General features: G+C 39.9%; 1 protein-coding gene across 5 annotated transcripts in view; it reads right to left on the reverse strand.

Annotated features, from left to right (window-relative positions):
• The window catches only part of ZNF385A (zinc finger protein 385A), a 1202383-nt gene that overhangs the window by 263445 nt on the left and 912075 nt on the right, over positions 1-26863 (reverse strand). For all 5 annotated transcript variants that reach the window (XM_044083966.1, XM_044083965.1, XM_044083967.1 and 2 more), the window contains one exon: positions 19826-19988. In XM_044083966.1, coding sequence (XP_043939901.1) covers positions 19826-19988 — 163 coding nt within the window. The remainder of the gene's footprint in view (positions 1-19825; positions 19989-26863) is intronic.

A 26863-nucleotide genomic window follows, 5' to 3' on the forward strand; every position in this document is an offset into this window, starting at 1 on the left:
CTGGTTAAAAACTCCACTGCCATTTCACCTAAACACCTCCCATGCTTCCACAGGTATGTCATCTGGGCCAACAGCCTTTCCATTCTTCATTCTCTTCATAGCTATCCTTACTTCCTCCTTGCTAATCCATTGTACTTCATGATTTACTATCCCTACATCATCCAACCTTCTCTCCCTCTCATTCTCTTCATTAATCAATCCCTCAAAGTACTCTTTCCATCTCCTCAACACACTCTCCTCACTTGTGAGTATGTGTCCCTCATTATCCTTTATCACCTTTACCTGCTGCACATCTTTCTTAGTTCGGTCCCTCTGTCTAGCCAATCAGTACAGGTCCTTTTCTCCCTCCTTAGTGTCCAACCTTTCATACAACTCTTCATATGCCTTACCCTTAGCCTTCGCCACCTCTCTCTTTGCCACGCACCTCATCTCCTTATACTCCTGTCTACTTTCTTCATCTCTCTGACAATCCCACTTCTTCTTTGCCAACCTCTTTCTCTGTATACTCTCCTGTACTTCCTCATTCCACTACCATGTCTCCTTGTCGTCCTTCCTCTGTCCAGATGTGATACCAAGCACCTTTCTAGCCGTCTAGCCCTTACTAGCTCTGCTGTAGTTACCCAGCTATTTGGTAACTCTTCACTGCCACCCAGTGCCTGCCTTAACTCATCCCTGAACTCCACCTCACAATTACCCTTTTTCAATTTCCACCACTTGATCCTTGGTGCTGCCCTCACACTCCTCCTCCTCTTCTTGATAACCAACACCATCTTACAAACCACTATCCTATGCTGCCTAACGACACTTTCTCCGGTCACCACTTTACAGTCTCCAATCTCCTTCAAACTGGCCCTCCTACATAAGATATAATCCACCTATGTGCATCTTCCTCCACTCTTGTATGTCACCATATGCTCCTCCCTCTTGTTAAAATATGTATTCACCACAGCCATGTCCATCCTTTTTGCAAAATCCACTACCATCTGACCTTCTGCATTCCTTTGTTTAACACCATACATACCCATCACTTCCTCATCCCCTCTGTTCCCTTCACCAACATGCCCATTGAAATCTGCTCCAATCACCACTCTCTCACCCTTGGGTACAGTCATCACCACTTCATCCAATTCACTCCAAAATTTTTCTTTCTCATCCATTGCACACCCAACTTGTGGAGCATATGCACTAACAACATTCATCATTACACCATCAATTTCCAGCTTCATAAACATCACTCTATCTGACACTCTTTTCACCTCCAAAACACTCTCAGCATACTGTTCCTTCAGAATAACTCCTATGTCATTTCTCCTCCCATCCACACCATGATAAAACAATTTGAACCCACCTCCGATACACCTAGCCTTACTCCCCTTTCATCTGGTCTCTTGCACACACAATATATCAACCTTCCTTCTGTCCATCATATCAGCTAGCTCTCTCCCTATACCAGTCATACTGCCAACATTCAAAGTTCCGACCCTCACTACCACAGTCCTAGCCTTTCTCCTCTCCTCCTGCCTTCGGCCATGTCTTCTGCCTCTTCTCCTCCTTCAGCCAACAGTAGCCCAATTTCCGCCAGCACCCTGTAGGCTAACAGTACTAGTGGCGGTCGTTGTTAACCTGGGCCTCGACCGATCTGGTATAAAAATTTTTCTTGGTGACTGCATGAAATGTTTTGGCGAAGTTTTATGCCAGATGCCCATCCTGACGCAACCCTCCCAATTTATCCGGGCTTGGGACCGGCACAATGAAATGCACTGGCTTGTGCATCCCCAGTGGCTGGGTTCTCAAACAAGCTGAGGATGTGTCTTACTTATTCCAGAAATATTAGACTATACACTGATATTAATAAACATTGGAATATTTTGCCTATAGACAGGCAAGTGAGCAAGTGTTTGGACCCACAACCTTAATTAATTTATTTTTAAAAATAAAAAATCTTTAAGAAGATGGCTTTGTACCACTAGAGACTATGGCATGGCCCTTGGTGCAGGAGGGACCAGACCATGTGAGAATTGCCAGTCTTGCAGGTTCATCTCTGATGACCTGGAATTTAGACATCTGGACTTAGGCGAAACATTTAAGCTTATGACAAGTGCTACATGTGATAGTTCTCATGTTGTCTATTTAGCTGTATGCCAAATGTGCAACAAATTCTATGTCAGTAAAACCGACAGTTAAAATATAGAGTAAGAGAATACCTTTATCATATTAAGAAAAAGAGTGTATTTACTGCACTAGTGAAACATGTCACTGAGACTAATGGTCATTGTAGATTTAAGTTTATGGTCCTGGGGAGATCTTTTGAGAATTTAAGGGGAGGTGACATTAGAACCAGGACAGAAGGACTGCTGGCAGAATGGATTGTAAGGTTAAGGCAGATGTAGGACATGGTCTTAATGACCATGTTCCTTTGAGACCCATCCTAAAAACTCGACCATTGCATATATAGTATGTTTTAAGATTTTTTGTATATATGTTTTATATATATGTTTTATGTAATCTTTTATGTGCTTTTATGTGTTTTCATTGAAGTCTCCTTTACCTTTAAATGCTGAATGATAGGTCATGTGACTTTGTTTAATGGTATAAGAATGGTGTTTTATTTTAATTTGGTATACACCTGAGGAAGCATTCAATGAAAGTGCTTGTGTTTGTCTTTATTAAACATGCTGGAGAACCTGGAGCCTTGTCTTTGCCAGTTTTTTATCTACTGAAAAATATTGCAAAACTTAACATTTCAGTTTACATAATCACAGATAAAACACTTGCATTTTAATGAATCTAGAATTTACATCAGACCACCAACTCCAGAGAGTATACACCATTGCTGGATTGCATTGTATTAAGCCCAGTACACTGAAATAGCTTTTGTTCTTATTATTTATTGATATGTAATAAAACTAGCGCAAGAGAATTGCTATAATGTCTGGAACTCAATGTATAAGCTTTAGCATAGTTCCCAGAAGCTCAGCACATGAAAATGTAGCTTTGTTATTTTAATCACCACAAATCAATGGTGTGTGTCATATCCAATTGAAATCCTGTCACATATCTGAAAGTTTTTCTAAAGCAGAAAATCAGAAACTGGGAAATACACACTGCACAAATTACACAGAAACATTTCAGGGACTAAAGTGGTTTAAGAAATAAAAAGTTAAAGTAGTTACTTCTCCCTTATCTGTATGTTCCAGGTCTTTTAAACTTGAAAACAATATTAACTGTCACTCTATACCTTTACGCCATTACAAATGAATAAAAATAAATTAAAATGAACTTTGCTATAATGCAATCATCTTCCTTCTTAGAGTTTGGTTGTCTCACAGTAATGACAGGTTTCAAAATGCCTTTAATAACATAGATCAGCATCAGAGCTATAACTAACTGTTTTTATGCCTGGTGTCTAGTCCAATCTACAGATCTGGCACCCCAACTCCACTTTAAGTTAAGGAACAAACAGTGGTTACAGTTCTACAGTTTATGCAACACAATAAGTGCTGCAATGCTTCAGTTCTTACAGTAAATGCAATAGCAGCATTTCGGAAACCTGCAGATTCAATGAAGACAAGAACTACAGTGCTTCAGTTCTGCCTGAAAATGTAAGGTAATGCATTGAAGACAGTGTTCTACCAATCATACCACACAACAATTTGTACCTGAGGTGTATATCCCCTTCCTACCAGTCTAGTTGTGTCTCGTTTAAACACTGAGTTACAAACTGAACAAATCTAGCAGTCTACATTTCAATGGAAAAAATATTGATCTTTCTTCCATCTGTAACTGTACAATACAAGAGGCATTTTAATATGGTGGCAATTTGTCAGTTTACCTCATGAAAGCTGTGCCTGATTTCAGAGATTATACCATTGTTCCACAGCAGTAACACTGGCAATTCGGATACAATCTATGACATCAATGTTTATCAATGTTTGTCAAATCTTTATTATCAGTACAATCTCTCATCATGGTACAGTGCCTGCATTGCTAAAAGAATAAATCACTTTATTATTTACTTTGTGGCCTACTTGCCACAGGAATCATTTTTAATGGAAGTGATGCAAGTCACTGTTCATGAAACTGGTGTTGTAAAGACTAACAGTGTTTGCTACTGTATCACCATAATAATATGCATTACACTGTCACAGGATACTAATGTCATTGTAATTTACCTGTAGACCACAATAATTACACTCCTATAATTCATAGGTTCATGGATTAATGCTAGGTTAACTGCCCTTGTGGGACATTTTAAGGCTAGACAATTACCCCATGTGAGAATCTTGTGTTTATAAGGTAAACACCTTAACCATCGTGCCAGCCTCTCACATGGTGACATCAATTATGGTACCAGATTAGTAGCATTTCTCTGTTCACAAACCTAACATTTAAGTACTGCAGCAATGATGACATACATCTTGGTGTAGTTTATTGCATCACTAGACTGTTGTTAGTACTGACACCACATAAATCTGTAACACACACTGCCCCTACTGGCCACTTAACTATAACATACCTTTCCAGATTTCTACAGACTGACTAGATTTGTGCCTTTGTTCCTCATAAAATTTGTGGCTTTTGGACAAATCATTGAGGAATGAAATCACTAAATAATGACATATATTGGAGTTTAAGATTTTAAATCCTTCAAAAAATGTATGCTACCATAAAACTTGTTATCCAACAACTTTCTAAGTTCATAAGAGCAATATGTAAAATGCATGCCTCATTTTGGGCCTTTGTCTTCCCCATTATTTTTGGTTTTGTCCAGATTTCTTCTACTTAGAGGTTGAGCGGTGTAATCTATTATTACATGACAGAGGGTGACATGGGTGATTTTGAAGAAATATGTCACTCAATCACAGCAGCAGTGGTGGAAATGCCAATAAAATGCACTGCATAACAGAGTACACTGTTAGTGCTCTGTTTCACTGTATCTTAACAGAGTTGTTCAGAGTTTCATAGGTAGGTACTAGGTTGTCGGCCTTAGGGCCTATACAAGCCTAGCCAAAAAGGTACCCTGACTTTCACCACCCATGAAAATTATTTTCCTGTGCCCCTGTCGAGCAGAGCCACAGAGGTGATCCCTGGGGTGAATTTCCTAGTTCACATCCAGTCATTAAGATTTTTCTTGAAGAATGCTAATGAGGAACTTTGTTTGATATAGATAGGTAGTTTGTTCCAGAGTATGGGAAGTCTCTGGGACAGGAATCTATCCCTCCAGCATGTTCTGTTTATTGTGGTGACAAGGTTTAGGTCCCTAGAGCATGTAGCTCAGAGGGATTGGGATTTATTTAAGTGGAGCACATTCAACAGCTCTGGGTTTGACATAGCTTTGCATGTTAGGGAGAGATTGCCTCTGAGTAGGTGATATGCAATAGAGTAAAGCTGGAGTTTTTTGAGACAGTCTGCATAGGGCATTTGTTTTTAGGCCGGTAATCCTCTTTGTGAGGTATTTCTGCTGCCTTTCCAGTTGTTGTAGATGTCGTGTGAGGTACATACCAAAAGGGGCATTGTACTCTATAATGGGTCTAATGAGTGATGAGTAGAGGGGAACAATGACCTCTTTTTTCCTGGATGAGGAAACCTTTTGTGATGAGGTGTGTCATGTAGAAGGATTTTCTGACTACTGTGGTGATGTGACTATCAAAGAGAGACTACTGTCCACTTGTGTCCCAAGGTCTCATCACACTTTCGGTGTTATGTAGACTACCACCTGTGTGGTTGCTCATGGGTACAGAGTTTTTACCAAAGGGGATGACAATGCACTTTTTGGCACTGAGCTTCAGGCCATGGCTTTGACACCAGGCATCTGTCTTAGTGAAGCCCTTTTGTAGGATGTCCACATCGTTAGGAGTTTAAATTATGGCTCCTAGTTTGCAGTCATCTGCAAACTTTGTTAGCCAAAGACCTTCTTTGTTAGCCTGTAGTTCAGAAAAGTAGATACCAAACATGATAGGACCCAGGACTGAACCCTGTGGTACTCCACTTGTCACTGGTCTGAAGTCGGATTTAGAGTCTGTTACTTTCACAGTGTGGGTTCTGTCAGTGAGCCAGTTGGCAACCCATCTTGTGACATAGGGATTTATACCTAGTTTAGTGAGTTTATTCATAATTTCAGAGTGCAGGATTGTGTCAAAAGCCATGGCAAGATCTATACAGGCTGTGTGAACCACCTTACCCTCGTCTGCGACTTTGGTGATTGCTTCAAAGAAGTCAATCAGGTTTAGGAGACATGATCTGCCTTTTACAAACCCGAACTGGGTGGGGTCCAGAGTTTGGAGATTACCAATGACTTTGTTTATAAGTTCCATGATGATACATTCCATGGCCTTGCAGACCAGGCTCGTTAGGCTAATGGGGCAGTAGTTCCCGGGGTCCGTGGTGGCTCCCCCTTTGTGGAGTGGGATAATAGTTGCTGTGCACCATTCAGTGGGCATAAAGTCTGAGGTGAGGTCAGTTAATTTTGTGACCTGCGGTAGGTGGATAGCCTGTGAGTATAGTCTATGACCAGTGTTGCTCCCTGGGTGGACAATCACAACGATCTGCCTATTATTATTATTATTATTATTATTATTATTATTATTATTTTGTTGTACATCATTTCCTAAAACGCAGTGCAAAAGACAATGCAGTGAAATAGTTTTCTCTGAACTCTGCTTCTTAACTTAATCCTTTCTGAGATGTATGATTGCTCTGGGCTTTGCCAATGTATTCCTCTCACACTAGAACTGAAATACCTACCTATATCAACTTTGGATTTTGTTAATGTACTTGGTCACCTGACTTAATCAAAGTACTGCTTTTTAAACATATTTTCAAGAGCATGTTTCATTTGGCTTCCAAGAACCTGTAAAAGCATGTTTGTTAAGACTCTAGCTGCAGAAGTGAACTCTTGCACGAGAATGGGTCATTTAGAAAGTAAACACAACTAAAAAGAGCTCACAGTGCATATTTTCTGAATTTTGAGAAGCACAACAAATGCTGTGGATGGTCATCATTCAAAATGTTCTTTTTATCTTAAGGAAACTTTTCTTGGGCATATTCCCAAACTCTAGCAGGAATTATGCAACTTGACAGGAGCCAAGGCTATAAACAAACAATTACTTGTTAAATAAGCTGTCAGCTGTGTAGGCAGCCTCCACACATTATAAACAATTCAATTATGTTGCATGATTTTGTGTGTGCGTGTGTGTTTTTTGTTTCTTTTTTTTGTAAATAATCCTCACAACACTGCTCTTGTTGCTGTTATAAAGTACCGGGTGGGTTTTTTTCTGCTTATGATCAACACAACCATATTATAAGAGATGTGCAGTTAAATCCCATGACTGCACACATACTGTGAGTACATGATACTCACTTCTGTTCTACATGGATACAACGAATAATGCAGGCCATTTTCCTAACTCAAAGCAATTATGTACTGTATAAAAGATTTCTGTCTTCAGGGTTTCACTGCAGTACTTTTGAAGTTACAAACCAATCAGATAAGCTCTTACATTTTAGTCTTTGGATCATCTAATGTTTATATCACTTCCTAATCTCTGCATGATTACTTGAGACCATCAGTGATCAAAATCTGTATATATGCATATGGGACAGCCTTACTATGTGTTGTGTTCCATCTGTTAGCAATGCTAGTCTGATGACAATGTAACATATGGAAGGCTGCTGCACTTCTTCTTCTTCTTTCGGCTTTTCCCGATTAGGGGTTGCCACAGCGGATCATCTGTCCACTCATGATTGGCAGTGGAGTTTTACGGTGTTGAGTTGCCAGCGCGGCACCCAACCTTCCACAGAAGGCACACACATACACACACTCACACCTAGGGCCAATGTAGAGTATCCAATCCACCTACAGCATGTCTTTAGGATGTGGGAGGAAGCCGGAGCACCCGGAGGAAACCCACGTGACCACAGGGAGGACATGCAGACTCCGCACAGAAGGCACCCCAGCCGAGGATTGAACCAGAGAACCTTTTGCTGTGATGCAGCAATGTTAACTGCTGCACCACCATCATTCACGTAACACTATGTCTTTCACATCTAAGTGATGACATATCATACCTACACAATGCCTGGATGACCTCTGGAGGAAGTGAAGGCTGGCAAGGGCTTCTTAGTCAAGGGATTTTGCAAACCTAAACAAATTGGGAGGAGGGAAATTGAAGTATGGGTGACACATACACTAGGGAAAGGCTTTAATGTGTGATGAGGTTATTAAAGCATTTTGTAATTCCAGTGGCAGGAGGTTTTAGGATCTTGGTAAAAGCTGATAAAGTTGTCAACAAATCACAGGTAACGCAAAACTCAGAACTAGCATTTTTTTTTTTTCTAAATCAAAAAACAATGAAATAAAAAACGTGGGCTGACAAACACCTCTGCATACCTCTGTGTCATTCTACTTAAATGTGGTTAAGTTTCAGGTCACATGTTCTCTGTACACAAGAACAACCTCAACAAGGAGGGTTTTCCATCTTTTCAGGCTGTATTATGACCTTTGATAAGCTTGATAAGGGGAAGACATTCTAAGGCAGATTGATTGGGCCAGATCCATGTTTAGATGATAAAGCTCTGATGTTCAGTTAACTCCAGTCAACTGCAGGTTGACTAGTGTTTTGAGCATTGGATGAGCTGACAGAGGGAGCTCTCACTGCTTGACGTATTGACATAAGTCTAGGAGTGTATTATGACTGTTTAATCATACACCAGCCTGAACAAAATTCAATGGTTGTGTCTGCCAACAAGAATCACTTACTACACAGACTACTGTCAGGTATCGAAAGGTTAAAGTGCATTGAGGAACACCATACCCCAGCAGTGCTGAAACACCAAACAACTTTATCAAATAAAAGATGTAAACACTTTCATCCATAAAACAATGAACGGGACTTCATCAGATATAAAAATCATACTATCCCATAATACTTGTGTATTGGCAAAAAAAGTCCTCTCTCTTACATCACCATTAATTAATTAATTAATTAATTATAATAAGTGAGGCAACATAAAAATCAAATATAAATGAAGAAATTAATATTAACCACACATTAATTAAAAAAAAATCATATTACAAAATTGCCCTAAAATACAACCAGTTGACTACTACAGTTTAAAAAGAATCGATGTATTTCATTCTCAGTACACAAGCTAAAGAAATTATGTCCTTTAAACCATTATGTCCTGTAGCATGTGGTCTTAATTGCCATGCATTTCCTTAGTTTCTAATTTAATTTTCCATGGCCACCCCCTCACATCTTGTTCAACAAAATCTAAAACACAAAAATTAAAAGTGTGCCCCTATATCGCATTATATCTGTCTTTCATTTTAATTGCATATACATATTCATAAATTCTGTCTTTGAGAGCCCTTTTAGTATTGCCTATTGAAGAATTGTGACACATTGCTATATATACTGCTCTCATGTTTAAATAATTACAATAAAAATGAGAATTAACAATAACATATCTGCTAATGCTGACATCTTTACTTGATTAATGAAAGGGCAATACTTATACCTTCCACATTTAAATGTGTCTGTTTTCCCTCTTGCACTCCCAGGAACACTCCATAATCATTCTATGTAATTCTTAACACACCAGTCCTTTTTATAAATAATTCATGTAGCGTTTCCAGCCACCTGTTTATTTATCCCATCAATTGTGAAAACCTTCCAGTTTTTCTCAACAAGTTGCCTAATAATTTCTGCATCACCATTATTTGTTAACACTAAACCCGTGCTGTAATTTGTTTCAATATCAGTAGTATTAGTTTCAGTAATATAGGGCAGCTCACTTTCTTGTATCCCTGAAGGGGGTACACTGAAACCAGAAGATCTTTTAGTGTAAACCTCAGAAAAACTACTACTGAGAAAACTCTCAGGGTAACCCCTAGAAACAAACATAGATCTAAGTTTTTCACTTTCAAGGGGAAACAAGTCCTGATTCAATATCATTTGAACTAATCTGACCAGTAGACCTTTTATCAGGAGTCTTTTTTGATGATGAGGTTGACAACTGTTAAAATGTAGTAATGAATTGGAATACGCAGGTTTTCTTTAAATATTAGCTATAAACTCCTTGTTCAAACCGTCCTTCTAAATTTCATCAAGTAAATATTTTAAAACACTCTGTGAAGACTCAATGGTAAATTGAAAAAATAGTCTTATTGTTAATACAATGATAACATTTCATCAGCCTATCCTTTGAATCCCTGTTACATAAATCTATACCATCTAAAAAGCAATGATATAAGACCCAAAAGTTCTCAAAATCTGAACAGAAAACAAAAGTATGTTTCCAGTAGGCCATAGTGATATTAGCAAATGTGGGAGCACATACAGCTCCCATGGCTACCCATGTTATTTGTTTATAAATGCTGCCCTCAAAAATATAAACTTGTTCTCCAAACAGCCTCCATAGGGGTCCTTAAAAACATTGATGTTGCTGTTATCAAAAACCTCTAATGTACTTAAATATTTAAAAAACAAATACCTACATTTTTGGCAGTCACTGAAAAAACATCTTTAACATCTATCATAACAAATAAAATTTCATCTGTGAACAAGTTATTGTTAACATTTCTCAAAAAATCACAAGAATCCTTGTAAACATATTTTTCATTTCTCAATGCATCTTTGAGTTTAACATCAATGCATTTTGCCATAGCATGAGTCTTAGAGCCCTTAGCATCAACAATAGGTCACAAAGGAGAACAATACTGATTTTTATGAATTTTCAGGGTACCGAAAATACCAGGAATACGTGAATATTCAACTTTCAAAAACTTGCATTGTGAATTAGTAATGTGACCCTGCATGAACAAATCATATAATAAAATATTTATTTTACTATAGCTTATAGTTAATTGATTTCTAAAAATCTCCTCATACCGTGCAGATATCAATAAATTATCAATCTTAAAATTATAATCAAAAGTTTTCATGAGTGCCAGACTGCCACCCTTAATGGGTTTTATTAATTTAATATCTTTATTGCTGCAGATGTTTCTTATTAATTTATTTTCATCTCTGGTAAGATTGAAATTAATCAGTCTGGTATGATCATGTAAAAAATGTCGACCATCAAATTCACATAATCTCTCAAATAATAATATAGCAGAGTAAAGGTGGGTTATAAGTACTGGTTTTTGTCAACTCATTACTGTAAGCAGAGTTAAGATCATTACCAAAAAATAAAACAGAAATTCAACTTCTTGGAGTAAAGTTTTAAATCTATCAATATTGTTACAAGATCAGCCTTTCTGGTGGGTATGCAGATCATTCCTTTCTCAAACAACTCTGCATAACCACTACAAACATCCAAACTACTATAGGTGTACACGTTGAAATGCCTATGTTTGTTGGTATTAATCTTCATTAACTTCATGGCCAGTGACTCGTATCTCCCATTACTCCCTCTCTGGTCCTGAGGAGAAACACCAGTCTGTTCCCTTGACTGCTAATACCCTGGAAGATTGGTTCTTCTCTCTTTCTGTTGAATTTTCAGCCTCTCAGCTCTCTTGAGAAAAGGAAATTCTAAAGGGTCTAATATGTGTCTGTTAATATCTGTATGGGTGAGTCCAAAATCTAATTTACTACCATTGAGTCCTTCCCTATCCTGTGAACCTGGACTCAGGTATGCTATATAAATACCATAGTCTCCTTTGTCCCACCATTATTTTTCTCTTTTTTATTTTAATATCACCAATAAGCTTGTCAATATGTTTAAAGATATTAAAATAAATAATCGCCATTGTAATGCCCGAATGCCAAATCCATTTTAATATTATTGTCCAAATATTTTACTTCATTTTCTAAGAAATCTATAGTCATATGATTATGCTTCATTAAAACTTCCATTAATTCACACCCATGACTGTCAAATAACTAGAATGCTTCATTATGTTGGTCACAGGCTTCCCTATGTCCTGAGGGAAACTTCCATGTCCTTTAACCATTTTGTACTATTTTAATTTTGATACATTTATGAAAACAGTAATTCTCTATCTGTAATTTACTGTATTTAAAGAGTTTATGTTCAAAAAATTTAAGTTTTTTTTTTTTTTTTTACAGTAAACTTGATGTTATTGTGTTGTTTATATCCTCCAGAAAACTTTAACCTGGTAAGTAACCACTCACCAAGGTTGATATTTTCCCATTGCAGTATAAAAACACTGGGCTTGTTGTCTGCTAAGATCTTGGGGGAACTAATGATGTCCCTTTTATGCCCTCTTGAAGACTTGTAACCCTTATGGTGCTGGAGTGATATCTCTCTGGTCCCAACAGACTGAGCTCACAACAATGTCACGCTGCATGCTGAGCGTGTTGTTATGGTCCTCTCCAGTCTTTCAGTTAACTGAAATGGTTGAATGTTTCTCAATTTGTTGGTTCAACTGTTCAATTCATTTAGTAAGATTTCCAGTCATAGACTCAAACAGATCCTGTGAAATATAGCAACAGTTGCATGTTTCCTCACTGGCCACATGCAATGACAACTGTCAAAGGCTGAATCAATCCAAAACTAATAATCAACTACAAAGAAAACCTTTTAATCATACACCAACCCAATTAAAAGCCAACAGCTATGTCTGTCAATAAGAATCACCAACTGCACAAACTATTGTTAAGTATCAAAAGATTACAGTGCAGTGAGGAACACCATACTCCAGAACTGCAGAAGCACCAAACAAGTTTATTGAATAAAAGATCTAAGTGCTTTCATCCCTAAAACAATGAACAAGACTTCATCAGAGATAAAAATCATGCTATCCACAATACTTCCCTCTCCTTACATCATCATTACTGAATTAATTAACAATAAGGAATACGACATAAAAATCGATTAAAAATCAAGAAACTGGTATTGCTCACATATACATTTCAAAGAAAACAAATCCTATTACAAAAACTCCCCAAACTACAACTAGTAAATATTACAGGTTAATAAGAATTGATAGATTTCATTCTCAGTACACAAGCTGAAGAAATCAAGCCATTAATTAATTCACTACTGATGTGGTAAGGACAGGGTAGGAGTTTATGTCAATACATATATTGGCAGATGCAGCCATTGGCTTTTGGTCATGCTGGTATACGATTTAACAGTTGTAGAGGCAGATTTACATAAAATCTTATTAATCTCCTCTTACTTTGTTCATTCTGACTCCCCACTTAGCAGCAAACCCACTCTGTATGCATCTGTTATCCAAGAACCATGGATGGGAATGGGTTCTGTTTCACTAATACTAAATCCATGAAACTTTCCATTTAATTCTAAGGACATAAATGTAAATGCTATACGTTTTTCACCCCAGGTCACAGACATCCTAATGCCAGCTGATGTGGACTTAGTAAAAGGCAGCTCAGTGAAAGAAAGCACAGTTGTGTACACTTACCATAAATGTAGATGTTCGAGTGTATTCACTGTTGCAGTCATTACATTTGGGTAATCCTGCTGGCAGGTTGCCCTCAGTTGGGCTGAATTCCAAAGTCTTGGGTCCTGCATCGGCTGCTATCGCCCCTTCCCCGACATCAGGTCATCAGGGTTATAAAAGAAGGAGCCAATGCCATTTTCTTCAGTTTTTCTTGCCCCAGATGTCAGGTGCCCCCTAAAAGAGTAGCCAAAATTTATATATATAAAATTACATGCACCAATATAAACTTGACCTTCATCTACAAGCAAATACACCACATAGGTTGTATAAATCAGAGAAGGAAAGATAAGTTCCAGCAGAAAAAAGGGGGATGGCGGGTGGTACCTGGACTGCAAGAGTGAATACACTCGAATATCTACATTTATGGTAAGTGTACACAACTGTACTATGTTCTTCATGTTTCACTGTTGCAGTCATTACATTTGGGTAGAGTCCCAAAGCTATGGTTGGGAGGCTTGAGCTAAACAGTATTAGGAGCGGCTATGAGGCCCTGCAGAACTGCAGTGGCAAAGCCTGCCCTGGATTTAGAGTAGAGTGGCAGATGACAGTGCTTTGTAAAGGTGTGCACTGCACTCCAAGTAGCAGCCTCTAAAATGTCTTTGGTTGGTACTCCCCTAAGAAAGGCTGCTGAAGTGGCTGCAGCTCTGGTTGAATGTGGCCTAATGCCCTTAGGCACTGGCTTGCCATGTTGAAAATAGCAGAAACGAATGTAGTGGCCTATCCACTTTGAAATAGTCTGCTTTGAGATAGCCTTTCCTTGTGATCCTGCAGCATATGCCACTAGTAATTGCTCTGTGTTCCTGAAAGCTTTGGTTCTGTCCAAGTAGAATCTAAGCTGTCTGTGTACATCCAAGGAATGCAGAATTCTATCCCCTTTGTTCTGTGGATTTGGATAAAAAGTTGGCAGATGAATGGTTTGGTTAAGAGCCACACTGGACACCACTTTAGGCATAAATGTCGGGTTTGTCCTCAGAGAAACCCTGTCTGGATAAAACATGATAAAAGGTTCCATGGTCATGAGTGCCTGTAGCTCTGAAACTCATCTTGCAGAAGTTATTGCTAGGAGCAGAGTTGTTTTCCAAGATAAAAACTTTATAACAGCAGTAGCAGCTGGCTCAAAAGGAGGCAGGGTGAGTTTTTCCAAGACATAGTTGAGGTCCCATGCAGGTATTGGTGATCTCCTTGGAGGCCTTAAATTTTTGGCTCCTCTAAGGTACTGCTTTAATAAAGGATGAGAAAAGATTGGTGGCTCTGTATTGTAATGAGCTGAAATGGCAGAGGCATGAATTTTAATTGATGAAAAAGTTAGGCCTTTGTCCAGCATCTCATTTAAGTATTGCAAAATCTGAGGAATATTTAGTACAGCTGTATCAGTTCCTTGTGCCTGGTTCCAAGCACAGAATCTCTTCCATTTTCCAGCATACGATTTTCTAGTACTGGGCCTTCTGGCTTCCAAAATGACATTCATCACAGCTTTACTGAGAGGTGTGTTTTGTATGATTACATTATCCACCATGCTGCCAGGTTTAAAGTCCTGAGTTGGCTGTGCAGGATCTGACTGTTTTGCTAGGACAGTAGATGGGGTATTTGAGGTAAGGTCCAAGCTGGGCATTGAGACAAATTCCTTAGGATTGGATACCAGTACTGACGGGGCCAGTCTGGGGCAATCAGTATCATCTTTGGCTTCGCCTCTCCAACCTTAAGGAGTACCTTGGGGAGGAGTGGCAGTGGAGGAAAGGCATATACTGATAGGCTTTTCCAGCTGAAAGATAGTGCGTCCATTTTCCATGCTTCTCTGTGATAAGTCCTTGTGCAAAATCTTTTTAGTTGGTAGTTGTGAGGGGAGGCAAATAGATCTATGTCCAGGCATCCCCATTTCCTTGTTATCATGCTGAAGACTTGTGGATCCAGGTGCCACTCGTGGGGATCCATGAGGTTTCTGCTTAGTTTGTCTGCCAGAGTATTTTCCTTTCCTGGCAGGAATTGTGCCTGCAGATGTACTTGGTAAGTCAATGCTGTGTCCCACAACGTCATGGCTAGTCTGCAAAGGGGGTAAGAATGTGTGCCCCCCTGCTTGTTTATATAACACATGACCATGGTTTTGTCTGTCTGTATCAGTAGTTGTCCCGGATGAAGTACGTCCTTGAAGGCTGTCAGGGCATTTTGAACAGCTAACATCTCTTTTTGATTGATATGTAGATGCATTTGGTTTGAGGGCCATGTGCCCTGAATGCATCTTCCTGCCATGTGGGCCTCCCAGGCATAATCTGATGCATCCGTTGTTAGTGTCTGCCTGGCTGTCCATTGTTCTGGTGACAAGCCCTCGACCACCACTGAAACTCCTGTTGCAGGCAGGGAATGAGAGTAATTATTGCATCCAGGCTGTGGCAATGTTGAGTTCAAACACTTTTTAGGTACCACTGAAGTTTCCTCATATGCAGTGTTGCATATGGAATTAGTAGGATGCAGGATGCCATGAAGCCCAAAGCCTGCAGAATTTTTCTTGCAGATACGTGGGCCTTTGTTGCCAACATCTTAAAATTGGTAGTCAGTTGCCTTTGTTTGTTTGGCGTGAGATAAGCCATCTGGGCAGTTGTATTTAAGCTTGCATCCAGGAATATTATCTCTTGAGAGGGTACTAGTTTTGATTTCTTTTCATTGACTGTGTACCCTAGGCATGTTAGAAGTCTTTTCACAAACATCAGATGCTGTAGAAGAATGTCATTGTTCTCTGCTTGAATTAGACAGTCGTCCAAGTAAGGATATATTTGTATTCCTCTTTGTCTGCAAAATGAAATTACTGGTGCCAGGCACTTTGTAAAGACCCTGGGTGCAGTAGATAAGTCAAAGGGCAGTGCAGAGAATTGGTAATGCATTGAGCTAGCCTTGAATCTGAGGTATCTTTTGCATGATTGTCTGATTGGGACATGCAGGTATGTCTCTTTTAAGTCTAAAGTCACAAGCCAAGCATTATTGCCCAGCATGGGCAGAAGCTGCTGCAAAGTCAACATTTTGAATTTTGGAATGTCCAGGAAAGTGTTCAGAATAGATAGGTCCAGTATTGGTCTCCAGGCCTTTTCCTTTCTGGGTACCAAGAACAGTCTTGAGTAAAATCCTTGTCCCTGCTCTTGCTCTGGTACTTGTTGAATGGCCCACATGTACATGAGGGATGAGGCTTGTTTTTGTGCCTCTGCCCATTGATTTTTTGGCAGATCTGGCCAGCCGTTTGCCTTTGGCAGGGTATGGAAATGGAACTTGTAGCCTTGTGACACTATGTTTAGAACCCACTTGTCCTGGGTTATAATGTGCCAATTTTGAGAAAAAAAGTGCTAATTTTCCCCCTAAGGGTGCTGACAGGAGATAAGTGCTTGGTGCAGGCAGGGGTAAGTCATTGGGACTGTTTCCTGTAAGGTTGTGATTTGTCTTCTCCAACTTTGGAGGTAGAAGCACCCCATTGTTTTGACCTGTATGAACCTTGCGCCTGGGATCTACCTCTAGGGTGTCTGGATCTGCCCCTTTGAGGTCTGTCTGTCACAGGAAAGGACCAATTCTTTGTAGGCCAGTGTCTATTAAACCTAGGTGGCAGTACTTAAAAATCTTTGACAGTTTGCATTGATTTAGCTTTGTCCTCCATTTTCTTTAACACCTCTTCTGCCTTAACACCAAAGTATCATGCTGTAAAGGTGCATCTAATAATTTAACTTTCACATGATCAGGCAGATTTTGCTCCTTTAACCAAGCATGCCTCCTAATTTCATACCCCGTAACTGCGGCCCTGCAGGAGGCCTCCAAAGAATCAAAACCACATTGCAAAGTATGCTTTCCAACTTGTTCAGCTGCATGCAATAAATCCTGCATTTCCTTGTTGTCTGCACATTCAGAGTTTAACAACATTTTCTGTTTAAGCAATTTCATCATAGCTGGCCTTAGGCATAAGCCAACTAGGTGGCGGCCTAGGCTGCCGCTCTAGCTGGGGTGCTTTCCCAGTATTTACTTGATGTAGGTAGACCAGGATGAGGGCACTGGGTGTTGTGGTGGGGGTGCTGTGGAGCCCTTTTGCCTAGGGCACCAGTTGACCTAAGGCCGCTCCTGAATGCTATGACATGTTGCTGATATTTGAGCACATGAAACTGACAGTTTAAAGCCCTTATAGCCAAGGTAGCAGATGTGTAAACCTTTTTCCCCCCTTCTATCCAGTGCCCTAGAATCTCTGTCAGAGGCAGTATGTTTTTTTGCAGCGGAAGCCTTATCTCCTTTGGGACCCTGAGAAATAGTCTCTGGGTCTGCAGCAGGGTTTTTAAAGAGGAATTTATGAGAGTCAGGAGCCCTGTAATATCTATCAGGCTTAACAGGAGCTGGAGGTAAGGAGTCAGGGGTAAGACTAGACTCTGAAAACACATCATCTACAATGTCTAACACAGGTGAAATGGCTAGAGGCCTGTGTTGAGGAAGTAAAAGGAAATCTCTGAGCCTCTTTTTAGATTCTGAAAAATCTTGGCTCTCCCAGTGGGAATGCTCCCTCATGGTATGCAAGGTTTCCCCAAAAGAATAGTCCTCTGGAGGAGAAGCTGAAGGCATAGATTCTTCAGCATCAGAATCCTCATAGAGGGGAAAAGAATATTCCTGATCAGAAGGGAATCAGAAGAAATAGAAACCTGATCTGAAGATTCATAGTCAGTCTCTTGCCTAGGCCTCTTATCAGGAGGGGCATGGGAACCCCTGATCAAGGTAATCAAGTCTTCAGCCATTTTGAGCATCTGTTTTTTGGGCATAGAGGCCTGTCCACATGGGTCTTGAGTTTGTTTCTTTGCTTTAGAAGGTGCTTTAGTCTTTGCCTTTGAAGCTGAAGTAGGTTTAATGTAAAGATGTTTAGGTCTGAATACACCCTCAGAAGCCGGTGCCTGCTCAGCGGCTCTGGACCCATCTGAGGGAATAATATCCGAGGCTCCAATACCTTGAGTTTCCAGCGGCATGGCTGACTCCATGTGTAGCGGCCTGTGACTCTAAAGTAGCGGGCGTCAGGGGCTGCGAAAGCACCTCACTGAGAACTGGCGAACCGGCTTAGGAGAAGCTTCGTCGTCGGTTTTGGGCCTCGGTTGTTTATCTCTTTCCTTTTCTTTGCATTTTTTGTGAACTCTGGTAGTCGGGTGGCTATCTGACATTTCTGGATAATTAAAACCGGCGTTCAAAATAGTTTAAAGCAAAATCATACCGATGCTTAATAGTGCGTTGGTTAAATCTAGCACAAAACCGACAACCAGAAACGTTGTGATCAGGGCCTAGGCAAGGAATACAGTAAGAATGAAAGTCCTTATGAGGTATTTGCTTTCCACAAGAAATACAATTATTTATCTTTTCTGACATCGGTCTGGAGTAAGAAAAAAGTTTCCCGAATAGGGTACTTAGCTTTATTGAAGACTTCAGATCTGAAATTCGAACATGAAAATCTCAGGAGTCGGCTTACTGGCACTTGCGAACTGCTTCTGCTTCTGCTTCGGGCACCACGCGGCAATAAAGACTGAAGAAAAAGGCGTTGGCTCCTTCTTTTATACCTCTGATGACCTGACGTCGGGGAAGGGGTGACAGCAGCCGACGCAGGACCCAAGACTTTGGAATTCAGGCCAACTGAGGGCAACCTGCCAGCAGGATTACCCAAATGTAATGACTGCAACAGTGAAACACGAAGAAAATCATTATAAAATCATTAATTAGTAAGGACACCTTTCTTAGATCTGATTTTACTTTCTCGTTCAATTTTCATATGGTGTTGTTTTCACCTTCCCGTATGGTGTTGTCTTCAACTTTCTTTGAAATAACAGACAGGAGCTCCCCTTGTTCTCTTAAAGTGGACCTGTCCTGGCATTCTTTGTACTCATAAGGTTCAGTTATCCTAAGTATACGAGGTACATAATTTAAACATCAATGTAACATTGCCAAACCTGGAAAATTAGCTTTCTGAAAGCTGTTAAATGTATTGAAAGGAAACACAAACAAATGGTGTATATGTGCCAAATATCCTCTGCTGTATATGGGTACTCAGTGCTTCATCACGCAACTGCAAACAAGAAACCAAATAAAAAAATATAATTAAAAATCTTGTTCATAATTATTTTAAATATTTCCTGTGCCAGTTGGTTGTTCTATGTACTTTACACCTAGGTCTGTCAGAATCTGCTTCCCAGGTAATGCTAAGCACAATAGTTTGATCCTAATTCAGTGGGTGTTTTCCTTCTATCTGTGAAACTCAAAGCTTGAGATACTATAAAATGAAAAACATACGAGAAAATAGCAGCATTCAAATCAGTATACTCTCATCAGTAAAGTTTGCTGCCGCAGAACAACATAGTGAAAATAAAACAAACTGTGAGATGAAAAGAGGAGCAATTTGACCTGGTGGATATGGTTCAGTTGGACTGCAGTTTAAGCTGGTCTCAGTGCTGCTGCTATGTTCACTCGTACTGGTTGCTGAATCTTTTTGCTTGGTTTTGGATGCTTCAATCCCCTTCACCCGCCGGGCATGCCTGTTCCCTTTGTAATGCGCCTCAGCCTGGTTCTACAAAGGGAGAAGAGATGAACTGGACAGTCAGGCTTTAGATTTGAATAAAGCATACAGAAAACAGAGAAACTAGACATAAAGAACACACAAAGGATCAGTAATGCAATTCAGGACTTTCAACAGTTGAGGCACAAGGACAGGGTCTGTAAGGGGAGGATGTTTGGTTGTTAACAGAAAAAATGTCCATGTGCTTTGGATTATGACTACTCAGTCTGATATGGGGTCTTCCTTTAGTGCCACTTTTAAATGATTGCCTTTCAGTGCCACAAAAGGGAGGTACCACAGATTATGATAGTACAAGTGATTAGCTGCAATAAATCTGAAGTGAAATTAGGCCCAACCTCAGGGATTACACTGCTTACTTTATGTGTTTGTGCGCGTGTGTGCGTGTGCGCGTGTGTGTGTGTCTGTGTGTGTGTGTGTGTGTGTGTGTGTGTGTGTGTGTGTGTGTGTGTGTGTGTGTGTGTGTGTGTGTGACAAATCAGTTTGGAGAAGTTGTGACCCACTTCTTTTTTTCTTGAGTTTTATACACAGATATTTTTCAGCCTCTACCCATTGACGTCCTTGTGCCTCTTTTGAAAGGTTTAAAATGTGACAAACTCCATAATGGGTGTTAATGATATTTATGAAAGAATGGTTATATTGTCATTCTAAAAGTTCATCCTCCAGAAAAAAAAAAATAAAGGAACACTTAAGTAGGTGTTACATCTGCAATGCTTGATTTACCATTAAATGCTTTATAAGAACAATAACTATGTTGATTTTATATTTAGTACAGTTCCTCCCTTTATTACGTTTTAATTTTTTTTTTATGAAGATAGTATAACTTTTACTGAAAATTAGTTTAACTTAAGGTCGGTGTTAGTAAACTTGGAACTGCAAGGAAGTATATCGAAAAAGCCACAAACTAAATATCAGGTTTTAATGAGAGTTTTAGACTTTGAACAAATATAACCATTAGAACTCATGGCCTATTTTAAAAATTCTTATTTTCCAGCCACAGTATACCAGTCTTTGACATAAGAGGTCTGAAAAATTCATATCTCTAGTGGACATCCATTATTTAAGGGTAACATTTCCTAAACTATCACTATTAATTAGCTCAAACTGCATTTTATATCATAATTTCTGTTTCAATAATGAGATAATAAAAGTTACATGACATCATATAATTATTACTATTATTATTATTATTATTATTATTATTATTATTATTATAAAGGAGACCACACTGGACCTGAACTAATGAGTTAGGTACTAGGTTATACTCAAATTTTGCATTATACTTATTATATGGAGGACTGACTGTTATCATCCTTCATTCATATCAACAGGTATTAAACATTGAGTCAAAATATACTGTATCCTAGAACATAAAAACTTCAGTACTGATACTACTGTAAGTAACTGCAAAAACCTCAAAATGGAAAGACCTTTGGCAGATATCATAGAAGTTACAATGAGGTGTACTCAAGTTGCACACCTTGCTGTAACTTTTTTTGATTTCTGAGATAGCCCCATCATGATGCTTTTACACCAAGACATGCAGCACTGTTGTGGGCTCTCTGCTGCCATGCGAGATGCTAACGAGGGAGTTTTGGGTAGTCATATGGTAGATAGCCATGTGATCTCCCTCAGAACTGCCTGAAGGAAGGCTTTTGTGCAGAGAATTGCTTGGCTTTATAATTTAACATGACCACTCCTAGCCGATTGTGGTAAAAACTATGGCCAAAGGCTGAGTTTATCTGTTGTGGCACAGTTTAGGGCTGAGAGTTTACAGTTCAGACTGTGTATGTACCAGACTGTATTTGAGGGGCTGCAGGTGTGTGCAGGCATGTCTGGTGGAAGGTAGCAGTACAGAGGCGGGGGTAGTGAGGGGTTAGTGTGTGTGTGTGTGTGTGTGTGTGTGTGTGTGTGTGTGTGTGTGTGTGTGTGTGTGTGTGTGTGTGTGTGTGCACGCGTGCGTGTGTGTGTGTGTGTGTGTGTGTGTACCAGCAGGGTATAAACTGCAGCAAACAGTATGAAACAGTTTAAAGGAAGAAATTATTATTTGTTTTAATAAAATGTGGGAAAAGATGCTCAGGGGTAGGGCACAGAAATGAGACCTGAATTGTGTGTGTGTGTGTGTGGGGGGGGGGGGGGGGGCTTGCATCTAACCACCTGGATAATGTGTCAATAGAAGGAATGGCTCTTCAGTGGAAGAGCTGGGGGGTGTGGATCTAACTGTAATAGGCTGATTGATTGACTAATTATACTTAGGTGATTTTTTTTGTTGTTCATTTGAAGAGCTGAGCTGAACGGGTGGGGCACAGGTTTCTGGTACTGGCACAGGATGCTGGTTGAGTTAGCTAAGCTTGTGTTTCAACCCTATACTCTCCTACATTCCCAGAGGTTACTAACCCTCTACACCATAACTCGATATCCTCTCCTAATTCTCCAGAGGTATTAACCCTCTGCACCATAACTCGATATACTGTCCTAATTTCCCAGAGGTACTAACCCTCTACACCATAACTCGATATACTCTCCTAATTCCCAAGAGGTTATTAACCCTCTACACCACAACTCAATATACTCTCCTAATTCCCCAGAGGTATTAACCCTCTACACCTTAACTCGATATACTCTCCTAATTCTCCAGAGGTATTAACCCTCTGTGCCAGCACTAGACACCATGGATTCACATTATAAATTAAAGAGAAGTTTTAAGAAAGCTATAAAAGGGGGAATGGCTGAAACCTTGCATCATTGCCACAGTCAACCTCAGCATTAACCCACTGCACTACCTGAGAAGTTAGTAGTACAAGACCAATATATATTGGGGATCATGGGGATTATTCAAAGCCTTTAACAGTTTGGGACTTACTTGGGAGAGGAATGGAACTTTAAACATTCCTCTAAATCTTATGGAACAAGAAATGAAGATAGAGCCAAAAGCAATGGTGGGATAAAATTAGGGGAGGATTTTAATTATGCACCCTACAAACCTAGAAAATCACTAGCATAACATTTCTTGCACTAGCATGAATCTTCTGAAGGAAATACATTGTGAAACTAACATCGGGTATTAATGACTGACTGATTGTGATCATCCATGACTTATGAGGGCAGGAAAAAGTAGACATTGAGGATGTTGTCACAACATGGTGTCTGTGTGTGTGTGTGTGTGTGTGTGTGTGTGTGTGTGTGTGTGTGTGTGTGTGTGTGTGTGTGTGTGTGTGTGTGTGTGTTTTTGTGTCTGAATGTATGCACTGTGTCTGGGAGTGTGAATGGGGGGATGCCTGTGCAAACATGATGAGGCTACCAACAAATATCTACCCCACAGGAAAGTGCTGATCTTTTCTTACAGTGGTTAACAGCATTTTAGACACATGCAAGTTGCCCAATAGTGAGGTTTTTCATCATTGTGGACAATGTGTCTCTGAATCACAAAAATACAGCACTGCAGAAACAGGGCCATTTTCCTGTAACCCTTTACATGAGAGGTCAGTTTCTTTATAAATCCATGGGCTTATCTTGTATGAAAATAACATTTTCCAGTCATTCTAGTCATTAAAAATATAATTCTTAAAATCTTCAAGAAGAAGCTATATTATACATAACTAACTTAATGGTGTTTGCATCATTTCAGATTAACCATTTCATAGTAAACATATGCAAGATGTAACAAGGATAGTGTATCCCTTTAAAATAATACCAAACAGAACAATGTGAAGTCACTGAAACACCTCGTAGCATTCAGTCTGTTGTGGTCTTTTTGTTACTCACAATGATCGGAATTTGGTGAAGCTGCATTTCTAATGGCACTAACAGTGTGTGAACTGCAATTAGCATCTAAAATAGTTCAGAAATTCTTTTGAATGACAACAGCACACTTTGCCTTTTATAGTTGCCACTGCTCTCAAGCATGTTGGCTCAAGTTGTCAGGTTGCTTTGTTTCTTCCCCAAACAGTGACATTACAAATGAGAAAATCAGTGTATTTTGGTATTCAAGACTGATAAATAATGGGTGAAAGTGTGAGGCCACTGTGTGTGTGAAGCATTTAAAATGTTCTTGTACCACGTGTAAGTCCCCAAAAGTCCACATACAGAATATGAGTGTTCAGTGCTATTAATACAAACTTTTTTTTAATTAAAAAAGTCGTAATTTCCTAATGGGAAGCATATCAGGTTCCCAGAACGCATGCTAGACACTTTTAGACATGATACACTCCAAAACCCATTAGAACCCAAAGGTTTCCCACGATGAAGAATTAAGTTACAGACAAGATGAAGAAACAATGATGACCTCTCATAAATATTTAAAAAAAGACAACAGATTTGCGTACTTAGGTGCAGTCAAGCTGTTTTCTGTATAGTGCAGTGGATTCCTTCACACTTCCATAAACCTGTGGGCATAGATCTCCTTCAGAGATTTCTTTATCCCTGACTGAGCCCTATTTTCTGATGGATTGCAACAGAAAAAGCAGAGGGATTCATACAGAAACCTGAAATATTTTGTCAGTATAACAGTGAAATATTCAAGCTTGTTTCACTCAACAGTGATGCAAACTGCAGATCTTCTGGTAAAGATTTTGATATACAGTAGAGTTATGTAACAACTTACCATAGCAGTAGATGTCCTACTGATTGCTTTTGCAGTATTATTAACAGACAGGTTGTAGTTCGCTGGTGTCGAGCCAGAATACCAAAGCTTTACCTTCCTAGGACATATATCCGGATGATTACCTCAGCTCATGGGCATCGGGGTATAAAGATGGATGCATGTACAAGATCTTCAAACTATCTCCAAGCCAGCAGTGGCCAAAAGAAAACTGAGGAAGGGGATTGGTCAGCTTGGAGGGGCTTAGTTTGAAAAATGGTAAGTAAGATCCCACTCAGAATGGCTGTAAAATCCTGGGATATGTGTCTGTGAGTGTAAGGCATAGTGTTTGCGGCAATAAAAAGAAAAGAGAAAGGGTTTAAGATGGAGGGAAGGAATATTGCAGCTGTGATCAGTAGAACATCTACTGCTATTGTAAGTTATTACACAACTGGACTGTTATCCTGACTGAGTCACTTTTGCAGTATTCTTAACAGATGGGTGATTCCCAGAGGTGTAGAGAGAGAAGGGCGGCAGTCTTATCAGGAAAAAACACATGAAGAGTCCCAGATGCCAGACACAATAATTCTGCCAAACACTGCCCTGGACCTTGTAGTGTTTTGTGAATGTGTGAACAGATGATGTTGCTTCTAAAATGGACATGGTATCCACCCCCTTGTCAGAAGCACCTGATGAAACCACTGCTTGAGTGGAGTGTGATTTTGCCAATATGGGTAAAATCTTTCCAAGGTGAGACTAGCAGTAGGAAATAGCCTTTAAGATCCAGGAAGTGATAGAATGTTTGAAAACTGGCTGTCTTAACCTGGAGTCTATAAAAAAAGATGAACAGCTGATTATTTTTTTCTGTTATCCTTAGTTTTGTCCCAGTAAAATATCAACTGTGAATGTTGAAAGATAGTAATATTTTTTCTCCCCTATTCTGGGGATTAGGGAAACAGGTAAGCTGACGTTGGTTTGATGTAAAAATGTTTAGATCTGAATGCACCCTCAGAAGCCGGTGCCTGCTCAGCGGCTCTGGACCCATCTGAAGGGATAATATCCGAGGCTCCAATACCTTGAGTTTCCAGTGGCATGGCCGACACCATGTGGGAGTCTGTAGTGGCTTGCGACTCTAAAGTAGCAGGCGTCAAGGGCTGCGAAAGTGCCTCACTGAGGACCGGCGAACCAGTGACTGGCTTAGGAGAAGCTTCGTCGTCGGTTTTGGGCCTCGGTTGTCTATCTCTTTCCTTTTCTTTGCGTTTTTTGTGAACTCCGGTAGTCGGATGGCTATCCGACAACATTTTTGGATAATTAAACCAGCGCCCAAAGTAGTTTAAAGCAAAATCATACCAACGCTTAATAGTGCGTTGGTTAAATCTAGCACAAAACTGACAACCAGAAATGTTATGATCAGGGCCTAGGCAAGGAATACAGTAAGAATGAAAATCCTTATGAGGTATTTGCTTCCCACAAGAAATACAATTATTAACTTTTTCTGCCATCGGTCTGGAGCAAGAAAAAAGTTTCCCCAACGGGGTACTTAGCTTTATTGAAGACTTTGGATCTGAAACTCTAACTCGAAAATCTCAGGAGTCGGCCGACCAGCACTTGCAAACTGCTTTTGCTTCGGGCACTGCACGGCAAGAAAGACTAAAGAAAATGGCGTTGGCTGCTTCTTTTATACCCCTGATGACCTGACGTCAGAGAAGGGGGTGACAGCGGCCGACGCAGGACCCAAGACTTTGGAATTCAGGCCGGCTGAGGGCAACCTGCCAGCAGGATTACCCAAATGCAATGACTGCAACAGTGAAACATGAAGAACATCTTGTGAAATTTTCTGTAGGAAAGCCAGATGAGAATATGAAGATATGCATCCTTTAGGTCTAAGGATACCAGGATATAAATGGTAAAATATTTTGTAAGGACAACATTTTGAAGGTGGGAACTCTCAGAAGGGTGTATAGGCAGGGGAGGTCTAGGATAGGTCTACATTGACCTTCTTTCCAAGAAAGATCTTGAAGTAAAATCTTTTTCCTAAATAGGATGGGGTGGACTTCCTCCTGGTTCCCTGGGAGAGTGAATCTGGTTGGGAAGAGGAGTGGTATTCCCCCAGGAGTTGGGCTGCTTTAACAAGACACAGACTAACCCTCCTTGATAATGCTTAAGACCCACTTTGTGAGGTTATTGCTTCGCAGAAAGGAAAAGAATGAGAAAGCCTTTTAGAAAGGGGACAGGAGGGGTGGGGTTTGGAGAGGAGGATGGGTGGAATATAGTCAAAGTATAGTACCAA

Source organism: Protopterus annectens, chromosome 9.part0 (assembly GCF_019279795.1).
Source record: "Protopterus annectens isolate FY-2018-M chromosome 9.part0, PAN1.0, whole genome shotgun sequence".
NCBI classification, from domain to species: domain Eukaryota; kingdom Metazoa; phylum Chordata; order Ceratodontiformes; family Protopteridae; genus Protopterus; species Protopterus annectens.